The sequence below is a fragment of the Rhipicephalus microplus genome, chromosome 9 (assembly GCF_043290135.1).
Source record: "Rhipicephalus microplus isolate Deutch F79 chromosome 9, USDA_Rmic, whole genome shotgun sequence".
Classification (NCBI taxonomy): Eukaryota; Metazoa; Arthropoda; class Arachnida; order Ixodida; family Ixodidae; genus Rhipicephalus; species Rhipicephalus microplus.
This window is the reverse complement of record NC_134708.1, coordinates 4412319-4429109: the sequence shown is the minus strand read 5'-3', so window position 1 is coordinate 4429109 and position 16791 is coordinate 4412319. Positions and strand designations below refer to the sequence as shown.

General features: G+C 47.4%; 1 protein-coding gene across 2 annotated transcripts in view; it reads left to right on the top strand.

Moving 5' to 3' along the window:
- LOC119164821 (choline transporter-like protein 1) overlaps window positions 1-16038 on the top strand; it is a 66143-nt gene extending 50105 nt beyond the window's left edge. For both annotated transcript variants that reach the window (XM_075874384.1, XM_075874383.1), the window contains exons 11-16: window positions 2474-2545; window positions 6839-7080; window positions 11728-11954; window positions 12540-12706; window positions 12773-12967; window positions 15611-16038. In XM_075874384.1, the coding sequence (XP_075730499.1) occupies window positions 2474-2545; window positions 6839-7080; window positions 11728-11954; window positions 12540-12706; window positions 12773-12967; window positions 15611-15670 (963 nt within the window). In that variant the 3' untranslated portion in view covers window positions 15671-16038. The remainder of the gene's footprint in view (window positions 1-2473; window positions 2546-6838; window positions 7081-11727; window positions 11955-12539; window positions 12707-12772; window positions 12968-15610) is intronic.
- The last annotated feature ends 753 nt before the right edge of the window (window positions 16039-16791 follow it).

The following is a 16791-nucleotide window of genomic DNA, read 5'->3' as shown; positions in this document are numbered from 1 at the left end:
CGTCCCGAAACCACCATATATGATAATGAGAAACGCCGTAATAGAGGACTCCTGGAATTTCGACCACCTGGAGTTCTTTAACATGCACCCAAATCTGAGCACACGGGTCTACAACATTTTCGCCTCCATCGAGAATGCAGCCACCGCAGCCGGGATTCGATCCCGCGACTTGTGCGTTAGCGGCCGAGTACCTTAGCCAATAGACCACCGCGGCGAGGCTGTGTTTGCATGATAGTGATGTATGTTGGCAGGATTTCGTACAGGCTACTCAACATTCTTGCACACTCATACTATTAATCAGGTGATCGAGAAATGCCCAGAATACGCCTAACCACAATACATAGCCTTCATAGATTACGAGAAGGTATTTGATTCAGTAGATATATCAGCAGTCATGCAGACACTGCGGAATCATGGCGTTAACGAAGCATTTACAAACATCACGGAAGAAATCTACAAAGATCAACTGACACCGTAGTGCTCCATAAAAAAAGCTACAGAATAGAAATAAAGAAGTGTGTAAGACAATAATGTACGATGTCCCCAACGCTATTTATTGCGTGCTTACAGGAGGTTTTCATAAGCCTAGAATGGGAAGAGCTAGAGATAAGAGTTAATAGAAAATACCCCAGTAACCTGCGATTCGCCGATGACATTGCATTGCTGAGTAACTTAAGAGACGAATCGCAATTAATTATTACTGAATTAGACAAGAAGAGCAGAAAGATACGTCTTAAAATTAATCTGTAGAAAACAAAAGTAATGTACAACAACCTCGGAAGATAACAGCGCTAGTATATATACTATATTATTGCTGAAATCAAGAAGAAGAAACGGACATGGGCCTGGGACGTAGCATGTAGGCTTGATAACCGTTGGTCATTAAGGGTAACTGACTTGACCCCCAGAGAAGGCAAACGCACGAAAGCGAGACAGAAAGTTAGGTGGGCCGATGAGATTAAAAAAAATCGCAGGTATAAATAATGTGGCAGCAGAAAGCACTAGACCGGGTGAATTGGCGGATCATGGGCAAGGTCTTTACCCTGCAGCGGGCGTAGTTAGGATAATAATAATAATAATAATAATAATAATAATAATAATAATAATAATAATAATAATAATAATAATAATAATAATAATAATAATAATAATAATAATAACGATGATGATGATGATGATGATGATGATGATGATGATACACTTAAATTTGTGAAAGAGTACGTCTACTTAGGACAGGCAGTTACCGCGGAGCCGAACAACGAGATTGAAGTAACTAGAAGAATAAGAATGGGTTGAAGCAAATTCGACAAGCATTCTCAAATCGTGGATGGTAAAGTGCCACTATCCCTCAAGAGGAAGGTATACAGCAGGTGCATCTACCGGTCCTTACCTACGGAGCAAAAACCTGAAGGTTTACAAAGACGGTTCAACTTCAGTTGAGGACGACGCAGCGAGCAATGGAAAAGAATATGATATAGGTGTAACCCTAAGGGACAAGTAGAAAGAGAGTGTGCCAGGGAACAAACGGGTGTCAATGGGCAGGACACGTAGCGCGAAGGCAAGATAACCGCTAGTCATTAAGGATAACAGAGTGGATTCCAAGAGAAGGCAAGAGGGTGAGGGGGGGGGAAGTTAGGTGGACAGATCAGATTAGGAAGTTTGTGGGTATGAAGTGGCAGCAGCAATTAAGCACAGTACCGAGTTGACTGGCGGAACATGGGAGAAGCCTTTTTCCTGCACTGGATGTAGTCAGGCTGATCATGATGATGTATACGTTGGACGAACGGGTAGATGCTTGAATAAGCGTTTAGAGATGTATCACTTATGTGTAAAGACAACTGTTCAAGGCCATCTGGGCATTCATTGCAGAGATTGTGGTTGCAAACCGAAATATGAAAAGTGCACCGTTGTCGCAAAGCATCGTCAGCAGCTATCACTCGAGATTATCGAGGCTAATCAAATGCAACAGCTGGATGACCTGTGTGTTATCGGTTGCGCTCAGTGAAAAATAAATGCGACTGTGACGCAACAGATCGTGTGCTGTTGTACGCGATGGGTTGCGCGATTGTACTGTGCTTGCTATCATGCGAATATATTTACAGTGTTCTTGCTAATAAAATTTAGTTGATGTAAGCACTATTCTCTGTCCATATGTCTTCCTACTTTTTTACTTGCGCCTTGCAGATATCTTGATTCCAACTAGCCCAAGTATCCGTCTTATTAGGTTTCGCATCATATTCTGGCCGAAATACCCAAAGACTTATGAATTCTCTCAGATATGCTAGCTTCAAAAGATCTCCCGCCACGTTGGTCATTCTACGCGACTGTTGACCTGCGGCGTCCGCAGTTACGAAGGAAGCGCTTGTGGTCCGCGCGTATGTGGACGTTATCCTACGGCGTCCCTGATTTTGGATCGTTAAATGAACACCAACAGTCAGTAATACATCTCTTCGCACGCAACACGTATTTCCAGGTGACTGCTCTGTTCGGAGAGGCCGGGAAAGCGCTCACCGCCATGCCAGGTCTGCTACTGCAGCCAGCCTGGGTACGTCTCCCACAGTCTTTTCCCGCCCAGCGGTCACTTTTGCCTGTGAATGAAGGACTCGTTCTTCTTTGGCAGACAGCGATGTAAAGGAAAGTATAAGGGTATGCTCTTAGTGGTACTACTTGTAATGTAAACATGGTGTTGCGGTGATGGCTATAGAATGTCACGGGTTCGATCCAGGCCGCGGCGGTCGATGGAGGCGAAATGATGGGGCACTGTGCGATGTCGGCGCACCAGATTTTCCGGGGCCACGGTGTCATGGTTATATCGTGCTTTGTGTCACGCGAAGAGTAGCCGAAACAGCGTGGGCGGCCTATTCTTCAATGTCAACACGAATTCTATTTGACGTCCTGCGTACCCACGGCGTTTAAAATCGAGCTCCTCCACCGTGCCATCCAAGGTCGGTGGTCTTCACGTAAAAATGAAGCGAACACAAGCGGGCGTGCCCCTTGCGCGCTGGCTCATCATGCAATCATCATGGCTCACCAGCTGCATACACAGCGTCCCAGTTTTGCGAGCGGCGGCCATGTCCCAAGATGGTTGATTTTATTGATTTGTGGAATTTAACGTCCCAAACCTACATATTATTATGAGAGACGCCGTAGTGGAGGGCTCCGGAAATTTCGACCACCTGGGGTTCTTTGACGTGCACCCAAATCTGAGTACATGGCTTACAACATTTCCGCCTCCATCGGAAATGCAGCCGCCACCGCCGGGATTTGATCCCGCGACCTGCGGGTCAGCAGCCGAGTACCTTATAGCCACTAGACCACCGTGGCGGGACGTCCCAAGATGGCTTCTATGGCATTAAGTGAGTGCATCGCAATTATGACCTGATCTTAGGGCGAAAGCCTTCGATGCCACATCAAACGGGGAATTCAACCATACTGCAGCGTCGGGCACGCGATGACGTCGTCACATGACGTCACAGATCGAAAAATGACGCCATTATGATGTAACCCCACATAATGTTGTTGTAGGGTCTTATAGCTGCAAAAAAGAATAAACGGAGGGCGGGCGGCTTCAAGAGAAGAAAATGGCGCTTGGCACATTCATTTAGTACGCAAGCAATAGTGCAGTTACCATTGGCCGATCCTCCAGAGTGGGTATGTGCCAATCTGATTCTAAATTAGATGTGGAGATGATAACAATCATCATCATGTGTTGTCCACGACAGAAACTTCGGTGTAAATTCTATCCCAGACGACCATTTTATTCCATATGGCCTGGGAGTGCAAAAATAATCCCAGTATATCGGCCCATCATAATCCTACAGTACTCGAGTGGGAGGCGACCATGTTATTACCAATACACGTTTTATTCTCTCTCTTCCCGTTTTTCTATTGCCTAATATACAAACAAACAAAACAGTGCCACGTGAAATGTTCCCTTAAGCATCGACTAGGAAAAAGAAAAAAAAAGGCACTCGGCTGCTGACCCACATGTCGCGGGATCGAATCCCGGCCGCGGCGGCTGCATTTCAGATGGAGTCGCCAATGCTCGAGGCCCACGTGACTAGATTTAGTTGCACGTTAGAGAACCCCACGTGGTCGAAATTTCCGGAGCTTTCCAATATGTGGTCGCTCTGAGACGCCAAACACCGACAATTATTAAATGCGAAGCATTTCTTGGTGAAATTCGGAGTATCTATCTATCTATCTATCTATCTATCTATCTATCTATCTATCTATCTATCTATCTATCTATCTATCTATCTATCTACTTGCAGCTCTCCTGGCCGTTTGGATAATGGTATCGATACCAAACTTGGTATGATATAACATGACTGTATGACAAACATAACTCACTAGTCATAACATGAAAATCATGACATGTCATATATTTCATGATTTACAGGTCATGGTCTTGCTGCTCTTGCAGTGGTTTCATTCACATGATAGGTTGCAAAACTGGTATGGTATGACATGACTGCATGGCAAACACCAGCGACAGACCCTAACATCACAATCATTACATGCGTGTAATGTAACAACATGACTACATGCCACACTCATGATGTGCTTGCGGCCGTTTCGCTAGCTTTGCATATACCCGTGTGCTCAGATTTGGGTGCACGTTAAAGAACCCCAGGTGGTCTAAATTTCCGGAGCCCTCCACTACGGCGTCTCTCATAATCATATAGTGGTTTTGGGACGTTAAACCCCACATATCAATCAAGCTTTGCATATATCGAATTTGGTATTACGGGACGTGACTGGATGACGAAGGTACGTGACTGGTGCAAACATGATAATCATGAGACGCGTGTCATGTAACAACATGACTACATGCTACGCTCATGATACGCTCGCGGCCGTTTCGCTAGCTTCACATGTACCTAATTCGGTATTACGTGACGCGAACGGACGGCATAGGTAAATGACACGTCCAAACATGATGATTATGACATGTGTGTCATGTAACATGACTACGTCCCACACTCATGATGCGCTCGCGGCCGTTTCGGTACCTTCACATATGCCAAAATTTAGTATTACGTCACGTGAATGGCTGACGAAGGTATGTGACTGGTGCAAACACGATAATCATGAGATGCGTGTCATGTAAGAACGTTAATACACGTCACACTCAAGGCGCCAATACATTTCGACTTGAGCCGGCGCGTGGCGTTTCTCCGTCACGAAGAGAGGCAGACGCGGTGATGTCTAAGCAACGTCTTCGGCGCGAAATGCAGCATGTCGCATTTCGCACCGGTCGCGCCTGGCGTCGCACTATAGAGTGCTCGCGTTTTGCAAGCGTGGCGTCGCTGCGCCCAGCCTGCGCGTGCGTCCACGTTGCGTCGGAGTATACAGCTTTTCACAGGAAGGAAAAAAAAAAAACACCGCCATGATGGGCTGGGCGCGAGAGTACAAAGGCTAAGGGCACAGCGTTGCATGTGCATTTTCGAGGGGACGCGCCAAATTGCACAGCCCAAGGAGGGCTATGGCGGCGCCCAGGGAGGCGTTTATGAAAAGGTGTATATTGGGCCCTTCATGACGTGCTCGTCGCCGTTGCGCTAGCTCCACATGTACCAAATTTGGTATCACGGGAAGTGAATAGATGACAAATGTAAATGACACGTCTAAACCTGATAATCATAGTATGCGTTTCATGTAAAACATGACTACATGCTACGCTCATAGTGTTCTCGCGTCCGTTTCACTAGTTACGCATATACAAAATTTTGTATTACGTGACCTGAATGGACGATAATTGTAAATGACACGTCCAAACAAGATAATCATGATATGGATTCCATGTGAAACATAACTACATGCTACGCTCGTAGCGCGCTCGCGGCCGTTTCGCTAGCTCCATATATAGCAAAGTTGGTGTCAGGTGACATTAATATATGAAGGTAAATGAAACGTCCAAACATTATAATCATGACATGGAAGTCATGTACGGCATAATTTGCCTCTTAACGTTGTGCTGATTTTAAAGTGACCTATCACCCTTCCTCATTCGCGCTTCGCATATCGTCGATCCCCACTGTACGTGGGATCTGCCAATTTTATTTGAAAAATTGGGCTTTCGCCTTCAAGTAGATCAGTGCACGAGTATAGTGCGTAGAATAACTATAACACAAGGGAGCTTTTTGTTACCGCGTGACCAAAAGTGACAAAAGGTCATGGAAAGCATATTTAAATACATTTTTTTAAATGCACGATGTCGGCGGTTGCGCGTCTACAACTTAACTGTGTATGATCGCGTCTCGTGCCGACCCAGGAAGACACCCTCAAAACTGTCACTTCCTTCCCCTCTCTCGCCTCGCAAGGCCGACTCAGGCAGCGTCTGCCAGTAAAAAAAAAAAAAAAAAAAAAAACGACCGCTCGCCTTACGCAACCGCTCACTGGGCACCATTTGCTCCAGAGCAAATGGCAGCCAATGAACCCTGCCATTTGCTCCAGAGGGAGCGCATGTGTTCCATTGGTGGATTCGCTGTTGTTGCCAGAGTGTATAGTGCCCCGGTGCAGAGTTCATCAGCCACTCCGAATCTGCCAATCGATGAAACCATGAATTCCGAACGCGTGATCCAGTGTCTACATATAGAACGGTTGCGCAGCGCGAGCAGACGCTGCCTGCGTCGGCCTTGCGAGGCGAGCGAGGGGAGTGACAGCTATGCGGGTGTGTTCCTGGGCCGGCACGGTTCATGCGGCATGAGACGCGATCATACGCAGTGGGACAGCGCCGAAGCGCGACATCGTGCGACTAAGAAATGCTCCACATTTCAAGCAATACTGCTGGAAATATAAACACATATAACGGTCTGTTCATACCTTCCACGTGCAGACGCTGTGCTTCTGCGTGGTCATTTGGGCGGCTGGAGCAGTCGCGATGCTGGTTCTGCTGACGGCGGGTGACGCGGCGGTCGCCAAGGAAGGCGCTGACGTGACAGTGCTGCTGAGACAGGACTCGTTGCTTCGCCTCGGGCCCTGGTACCTCCTGCTGGCCCTGTGCTGGCTGCTCCAGGTGGCCGTCAGTTGCCAGGAGGTCGTAGTGGCAGGCGCCGCGGCAGACTGGTACTTCTACAGGTAGGTGAAAAGTTTGCCGTCCCTAATCGACATTCAGCTCGCAGGGCCCACTCCGAGTTGTAAGACGGGGGAGCGGTTTCTTGGTCCCTTTCGCTACCCTTCATTCAAGCTCTATTTCCTCCTCGCCACTTATTTCATCGTAAAACAGCGTGAACTTACAACGGCAGCACATTTCGCGTTGGTCGGCTGTTATCTCCGCTAGCGCAGTCGGAAGCAGACAAGACGAATCGAAATCGCGCTCGATATTCAAGCGGCTAGAAAAAAACGCAAGGGTGTCTGCGTGGCAAAGCAGTGCAGACGACAAGTCACAACTGACACTCCTTGTATATGCGCCGTATACCATGTCACGTGAAACACTTTGTAGAGCCACGAAGCGCGATATTTGCATTTTTAGCGTAGTTTGGGGGCCATTGGCGCCAGGTTTGCTCGGGGACCACCTCCCCCGAGTGCTTGATGGTCGGCAATGAATGCGCACGTACACTATCAGCCCGTGTGAGTTGAGCTGGGTAGTCAGAAGCTTTATTTTTCTCGCTGAAATGGAGATGGTCCGCAACCCTCTCTGTCTAACCCAGGATGCCCTCCTGGACGTTGGGTATCAAGCTGCGCAAAGCAGCCCCCCACTGCTCCTCGATACTTCTCGGCGGAACACGATATGAATAAGATTTGCTTTCCTTGCGGAGCAATACTTACAGGAGGAGGACGGGTGAAAAGAGCGGTGAAAAGTGAAAAAGGTAGCGAGAGGGAAGGTGCGTTGCTGCATATGTAGCCACAGTACACTTGCACGGGAATTTTGTTATTAGTGGCGGTAAGGTTAAACGGCCGAGGCGGTATATAGTGGTTGCAAATGTCATGAAACGTGAGATGGCGATCCCACTCAGCAAACGGTGCCGTAGTTGAAATGGAGCTTGATTCTTCCAACGCTTGCGCCTGGACCCTTCGTTACCGGCAAGGTCCGCGTCTTCGTATGAAGGATATGAGCCATTAGGAGGGCGAGGGCTGTTTTAGACACCCTGCCCCGCTCCAAAAGTATAGATGGCCGTTTTTGAGCCACTCATAATAAGGGAATAATTTAGAATTGTAAGGACAATGGTGGCTTCCTCCGCTTCCTCAGAAGTGGAAGAAAGTATCTGGCCTTGTGAGTTGACAAGTGAGAGGGCGGAAAAAGGACGGGTACTGCATTCGGCAGCAACGACGTATACAGCCCGTCTCTAGAAGGAGAAAACCGTTTTTCAAGAGTTCTTGCACGCTGTTGTAGCCGTTGCTCGGGGTGCGCACTGCAGGGTGCATGTTCTTAAGGCAGTGTGTCGATTCATGTGTATTTCATTCGAAATAGGGTGTTTTATTTGAGTGGTTGCAGTTGGCCCGAGAGTTTCGAGTATGCACCTTCCGGTCTGAGTGCTGGAGAGACGGGCATATTGTGAGGTTAAGTGAGCTTCAATAATTTCGGTAAAGGAGTTCAATCTGCCCGTCTCCATGAGCCGTTCGGTGGACGTTCGAATGGGTAGTCCGACAGCGAACTTGTAGATTTTGCGCAACAGGGTGTTCATTTTCTTACCTTTTCACGCGGTACAGATGAGGAAGAGAATGAGCCGCCATACTGAGGACGAAGCCTTGGACGAGGTGGTGGAGCTCTGCCTCTCGTAGCCCGCCGTACTTACTAGATATTCTTCCTGAAAGGCTATAGAGTGTGGTCTGCAGTTGTCCGAAGTGATTTAATAGTGTGTGTGTTTAGTCAACTTCATTGTATGTGTAGTCGAAGCACCCAGAGCCTGAGTACGGGCGTGTTTTTCAGTGTTATTTGTATATCTGAGATGTGCTTTTCCCATGGGCAGGGAAAAGGAGCAGTTGAATGAACAGACTAGACTGATGTTACCGGCAGTCTGCGGGGTCTCTTGAATGGGACCGTCATCGAGAGGGTAATGTGTTTCGCACAAAGTGAAAATTTTAGATCTGCTATGGATCTCGCCAATGGCTTCATGGCAAGATTGAAAGGGAGAGGGGATAACACTGGTCCTTGAGGTGTGCCGCGTGGAGTAAGAGCAAGAATATTCAGACAATGTAATAGTCGCCGCGCAGTCCGAAAGGAACGTAGATGTGCAATTATGTATTTTTGGCCAACGCCTATAGCATTCAGTTGACTCGGTATGGCGGTGTGGCTGACGTTGCCCCATGGAGGTCGAGACTGAGAACTACTTGAGTATCGAGGCAAAAGTTAGGGATAGTGATGTCATGCTTCAGGCGAAGCATGGCATCTTGGCGGGATAGGGATGTGCGAAAGCCTATTCTTTCGTGAGGGTATACAAGTCGTGTTCTTTTATGAATTTGTTAAAACGGTTGAGAATGACGTCTTCAAGTGCCTTGCCAATGCATGAAGCGAGGGAAATCTGGTGTAGGTTGGCTTTGTTTATGGGCTTGCCAGATTTAGGTGTGAAACTAACTCTGGCGTGCCTCCACGCAACTGGTAGGGCACAGGAATCAAGGCAGTGGTTAAAAAAATTAACTATGGCTACAATGGAGCTGTAATCTAGGTTGTTATTGACGAGGTCAGGTACTGGTTAGGTTCGCAAGCACGCGTCTAACCTCCCTCTCCGTTATGCGAGATGATCATTTGGCGTTCACGTAACTTGCATTGGTGGTTGTCGCGGAGATAATTAAAAGGTCATCTTTGTTCGGGAGCGAAGTAATGTGTTAATATGTGATGATAGTTGGTGGTACACGATATGACAGGGTCCAATAAACGCCGCTGCCACGTTCTCCTGCTGTCTTGGTAGCCATGCACGCTTTGGCATTTTGCCCCATTTGTAATAATAATAATAATAATAATAATAATAATAATAATAATAATAATAATAATAATAATAATAATAATAATAATAATAATAATAATAATAATAATAAGTGGGGTTTTATGTCTCAAACCCAAGATATGATTACGAGAAACGCCGTAATAGAGGGCTCCAGGAATTTAGACCATCTGAATGGTGTTCCTTAATGTCCACTGACATCACAAAGTAGAGGGGCCTCTACCATTTCACCTTCATTAAAATGCGACCGCTACGGCCGGAGTCGAACCCGCCACCTTCATTCAACCAGGGCACCCTAGCCACTAATACACCGAGGCGGACCCCATTGTTGGAAGGCGAGCTTTGTAGTATACTTCTGAATTGGAAAATGGAGTCTAGCAGTTCTCAGCCTCAGTCGTCGATTGTGTCGCCTCTTCTTCCAGAGTTGATGTACCCTTTGCGAGATGTTCGAATAATATAGAGTGATCACTGCCGGAGTTGATATTCAGGTTAGTCCATGTGACACGCTGAAGGCGATGGCTTCGAGCAATGTTTCCAGGTCACGAACGGGAAGGTTTGACTGAGGAAGCGAAAGAATAACGGGAACTCCTCGATCCTCCCTTAAACGCGCACGTGCAGCGTGTCAGCGCGTGGCGTGCAAAATTAGCGCAGCGCCCTCTTCCTATAGAGAGAGAGAGACGAATCTTCGCGTCCACTTCTCTCCATACACCCTAAAGGCCCTACCACACGTACGCATTGCAGCGCTTTATGACGCGTCACCGCTTTCTGTACAGAAGGAGGACGCAACGTCACGCCAAAAAGCCACGCGCTGACACGCGTACGTAGATCAACGCCTCCTAGATTTCCCATGCCTGCCGGATTATCGGCGGTCACTTGGAAAGCGGCGGTCGTCGGAACTATGGTGATGGCGCCACTCAAGTAGGGGTGTCTTCAAATAGGTTTTTACGTTTTTGGAGCTTATATGCAACGAAAATAACGTAAAAAAGTTTTGTAAACTTAATTATAATTAACCCTACGTAAGTGACGCCGTCATTCAACAAGCAACTTTTTTTAATACAAGGTATCCTTTGAAATTAGTAACAAACGCCAAAATTTCCGATCTCAAAGGCCAAGTACAAAGACCCTTACCCTTACGTAGGCAGCGCCGTCATAGATGACCGGCGTTTCGCGCTCATCCGACAGGCACGGGAAATCTAGGAGGCGTTGGTAGATCTCTTTCAGGGGAGTAATTAACCTCCCACAGTCACTCCTCCCTTTCGGTGGTAACTTCGAAGGGACAGACTGCTGCTCCTTTCGCTCTTGCCGTGTGAAGGTGCTTTACTCCTTCTTGATATAGGGAGCAGCAACTTTTTGCGCGAAAAAAAAAAGCTGGTCTTGGTTGACTAAACCATCATTTTTAAGTTTGTGCAGGCATTTCATTAGATGTGCAATCGACATACAGGCATCACATTCAGAAATAAATTTCAGAAAATTTACAGCAAACACCCAAGATTTGAACTGGCTGCGTCAGTATGCGTGTACGCTATAGCCACTACAGCAAGCCACGCTAGGGCAACGTCCAGAAGGAAATGGATTTATGTAGATATCGATGTAGCCCTACTCGAGGGGTCGTTTCCGTGCGGCGCTAACATTTCTGCACTTTCCTCCTTAAAAACGCCCTTCTCGCCGTACCGTGTGCACACAGCCCGTCCCTTGTGGGAGAGGGCGCGGCGCACAGTGTACACGTTACGCGCTGAATGGTGTACGTGTAGATTTACCTGTAATTCCGCATTTTCGCGCTGCTCATCATCCGTCATGACGTGAGCGTCTCTGTTGTGGGTAAGCGGGCTCGACACCTGTGCAGGGGCACCGGGTGGTCGGCGCAGTGCGCCAGTCTGTGGCGACTGATGCGCTACCACTTGGGCTCCGTGCTTCTGGGCTCGCTGCTGGTCGCCATCGCCCGAGTGCTGAAGCTGGCCTGCAAGTTCGCCAGCCGTCGCAAGCCCGACAAGAAAACAGCCTGCTGTCTCTGCTCGTGCTGCAGCATAGCGGCACTGAGGTTTCTCAACAGAAACGCCTTCATCATGCTCGGTGCGTAAACGCCTTACACGTAGCGATGAGGATTTGGCGGATGGTGATGTTAATTGTATTGAGGGTAAAAGGGGAATGGAAGGAAGGGCAATAGAATCCTTATTCCGTTGGCTGAGGCCGTCGCACTGGCGCTTCCAACGGGGCTCTTGCCACAACCTGTAGCATGTCTAATCCGTCTGCTGCGCGCAGAATTGGCATTCAGCTCAAAAGGATTGTGGCTCGATAGTGTGTAAGCTTTGCAGATTATTAAGCCGACACAGTTCTCAGTCGTATGATTTGTTTAATTTCTTTTTTTTTCATGTATTACCGCCGCAATAAGCGCAAGCGCTGCATAATACATCGTTAACGGCGAGAGAAAATCCGAGTCTCCGCAAAGGAAATCGACTCAACACGCGTACTTTTCTATATGCGTTGCATGAACTGGCTTCTACAAACGCGCCGCAACCACATATAATACTGGCGCGCTTATTCTAGCGAGTTAACTTTCGAAAGCTTGTAATTAGCGTTATACTGGCTTGGATGCATTCCCCTCGCGTGAGCCGATATAGCTGCCCCCGACATGCATGGCATCCCTCGCTATCGCAGCTGCCCGCGGCTACAGCCTCTGTCGTGCTGCAAGCGAGGCCTGGCAGCTGCTGTCGCGCAACGCCCTACGCGTGGCCACGGTCAACTGCGTCGGCGACTTCGTGCTGCTGCTCGCCAAGGCGTCCGTGGTCGCCGGCACTACGCTCGCCGGACACAGGCTCACCGAGGTGTGTACGCCTTCATGAACCACATGTTCCCCTAGAGTAGAGTAACTCTCCGAATTTCCGCCGCAGGCCAAGGTGGGCCACCTGCTGTGGGGCCCGTGGGCTCCCCTGACGGCGGGCGCCCTGTTCTCCTTCCTGGTGGCGCACTGCTTCCTCTCGGTCTACGAGATGACGCTGGACACGCTGTTCCTCTGCTTCTGCCACCAGAGCGAGGAAATCGAACGCGCGGGAGTCTCCACCATCGCCGTGCCCGACGCGCTCGCCGTGAGTGCACGCTGGCCGACTATGTAGACACCAGGTGCAACCGGGGGCTGCTTTTCCAGGGTTCAAAAGAACCGGGCCCTCCAGTTTCAGCCACCACCCCCCTCCCCCTGAAGAGCCAGAAAATATGGCTGACTTTGTTGTTTTGTACGAAAAAGCTTAAGCCTCCTGCTGGATTCCCCAGACAGAAACAGATTATCTATTTCGATGATCCATGTACATGTTTCTAAGAGGTTGTTCGTTGCATAACGTGCATGTTCTTGAAATCAGCTCACAGTTCTGCAGTCTGTGGTAAGAACATTTTACTCGCCTAAGACCATGCATCGTGTAAAGGGAAGAGCTGATCCAGCGGATGGACACAAAGAGAAGAGTGATGCGGATTTTAGCAGCTATGGTCCAGCACGCAACGCGAAGGAGCATAGGTATATCCTGTTTTGATTATCGTTTTATGCGCTGAATGAGAATAACCGGTATGATGCTGACGCATAAGTATGCTACAGTATATGCTTTGATTATAGCGTAAACAACGCACCCTGAAATATTTATATGATACGGAACTTCCTGATTATGGAAGGACTCCGAAAGAGTAATGGATTGATCCTTCGCTTCTAGCATTGCCGTTCTGCTTGGTGGTTAAATGAGAAAAATTAAGATACCATCGTGGGAAACTGAAGAGCTTACAAAACCTAATAGGTCGACCCTATTTGGTTAGGACTAATCGAAGAAACACACATATTGGACTATATACACTTTAAGTTTAGTATGCATTCCGTCTTTTCGTTTTGACTTCTCGCTCAGTTTAGTCTTTTTTCAGTACGATCCGATGAACCAGACGAATCATAATGCTGTCCATGTGTGTTCGTCTCCAGATGTAGTTAATTAATACGATGACAATCTCTCTACCTGCTCTGAAAAAATGAAAACGCCCAGGTGATATTAAACACTCCAGAGAAGCCTAGAATAAACATGGCTTGCCATGAAGTTAAATGAAGAAAATTAAATTTGTGATGCAGTAGGTTCAGTTTATCCAAAGCTCGATTTATTTTGCTTTCTTAGCCCTTGATATTAATAGCTAAAAGAAGTGGTGCACACAATTGCGCTTTAAGAGACTGTAAGTATGTGCTGACTATGCAGACTGTGAACAGCTATTTGTGATCGATTTCATCATCACGGATGTCTGGACACCGGCGTCACGGGGCAGTGTTCACGCAGCTTCCCAAGCGGTTACAGAAAATGAATATGTGCGTCCAAAAACACATTTTCCTGGTCAGCATATACTACACACGTCAGCACAGCGATGGCAATGCTCTGACACACCGCTTGATGTCTCAAATAGCCACGTCAAGTTACAAACAAAAACGGTCTTCAAATGAAAGTCCGACCACACGGGGCGCAGAGAGTGGTCTTTTTCGGTGTCCCGCATGGTTTGTGCGAATATCCGAAAAATGTCGAACCATTCCATTCGGTTCAATGCTACAATCGAAACGTATACATTCGAAATGACGAATATTTTAGCACAAAAGCCTCGAAGCAACGACGCCTTAAAACAGCCGAACGTCACTTTTCTTACTTTAATCCACAATTTAATAATATGATTGCAGCACAAGTATTTTCGCTCTAACTCGGTTTTTATTATGATCGCATTAACCATTTGCCTGTCTTCATCTTGTAACAACTGAAGGTGGGGACTATATGTGGCTGCATTAAGCTTCATGAATAACAACAGGCACAGGTATATTGCATATGCGTAAATTGGTCTAGCAGATACATCTTTAAACATTGATATCAACGCGCTTTCAGTTCCTAGGCCCATGTGGTGATGACAGGTTTATCTGTTTCATTACATCTTTAATTATGTGCGGTTCAGAATTCTTCGGTTGTTATATCCCAATTTTTATTTAGAAGCTGGTGACGAAGTTATTATATTCAGTACTGTAGTCACTGCTGTATTTCAACGCACAGTTACAAAATATTCCAAAGCCGCTGCTGTATACACAACCTCAACGCAGTTCATAATCGTGGTGATCGTTGCTGAAAGTTTGCGCATATTTATTTCAAATAATCAGTCCTCGGATTGCTCTCAGAAATGTTATTCGAAAACATCTATTCGATTTCATCGCTATTTATACTTATTAGGTTCGCCTCTGAAATTCACTATTTGCACTGCTATAGCGCTACTAAACGAGGGACTTCTGTAATTGTTTATTTGTCGAGTGCGTGCTTCTCCAGGTAGAAATCACGGTTTATTATGTATCGTAAGGACAGTATATGTAATACTGGCCATACTGCCAAGTATTCCTTTTAGAATAATCTCCACGCTATAGCGCCTTCTGAGGTGTCTTTTTGTACGCACTCGCCCGGTACTTTCGGGTTACGTGCGCGCTATCAGCATCATGCAGCGTCCTTGACATGAAAGAAGCGAGTTTGCAGGAAATACACAAAAAGACTCCCTAAAGGATGGAGTGGTCAATAGAGGTGCACCTTTTAGGGAGTCTTTTTGTGTCTCCTGTACGCTACGCCATGCTGATATTGCGCACGTGACTCGAAAGTGAGCGTGTACAAAAAGACACCTCAAAGGGTGCTTATTCGAAAAGCAAGTTTCGTCCAAGAAGTGGTTGAAAAGTGAGTGCAATGTTCTTTTCGCAGGCCTTCGTGGAGAAGAGCGGCAGCGTGGCGCACCGTCCCAAAACAACGCTACGATTATGAAGAACGCCGTGGCTCCGGAAATCTTCAACGTGGACCTAAATCGAAGTACACGTGGGCCTCAATTATTTTCGTCTCCACCGAAAATGCGGAGCATTGTGGGGGCATAATTCGACAGCTCGGACTCGGGGCCACAGCTTTTAGGTCCAGCGAGCGGCCGTTGCCAGAGGGTCCCTGACTTGGGGCCACAGCCATATATCTCGGCTGACCCATTTCGGTAAAGCTACTGCTGCCTTGAGACTGCGAGCCCAGAACGGAGTTGATTGCTCGAGGGAAACCATTTCAAATAGCATTTACAACCTTCGTCGTTCAAAAGAGAGTGCCAACGTGCACCGGCACTGTTGCTCAACAAAATAAAATTGTCATGTGTCCGTGTCTAGTTTCACACACGCTGCTGAACTGTCTGCAAGTCGTCACCTGCGCAGGAGGACCGATTTTAGCCTACAATGAGCGTCGGTGATAACGTAACCGATTGACGATACCCTGCAGTATCGCATGCGATTTCAATCCGGGCACTTGTCGTGCACTAGGCTGTTCTCTACTACACGAGTCACTATGGCGCTTGGAACTCATTTGCAAACAACGCTATTTCGGGCGGCATGTCACGTAAGTAATAGCGTTACCATATACACACAACACAACATGGCAGAAGAATAAAATAACAACCACTTAACACACAATGCTAATTGCGCAACGAAGTTGTGGTTTAACCCATCGCCACCCAATGCAAAGTGTCACATGCGCAGCATCAACGAAGTTCACATTATACGTGTAGCGGTTACCCCGCTTATCTGCAGAAAGACGGCTGCAGTCCTGCTTCACAAAAAAATGCCGCCATATCCACGAAGTGAATGATGATGAGTGGGCGAAGCTCCGGAGGTAAACCTGGTAAACCATGAATCCTCCGTACATTTTGCCCACTCGATTTTATTGCAACGCTCCCCCTAGCGTACGTCGCCGCACTATATCGAACGATGACACGCGCCATATGTGGCATCATTCCTATTTTATAACACCTCGCATCTTTCATAATCAACTACACGTACCGCCGTCTAGTTTATGACATCTTGCATCTTTTGGACGGACGGACGGACGGACGGACGGATGGATGGATGGATGGATGG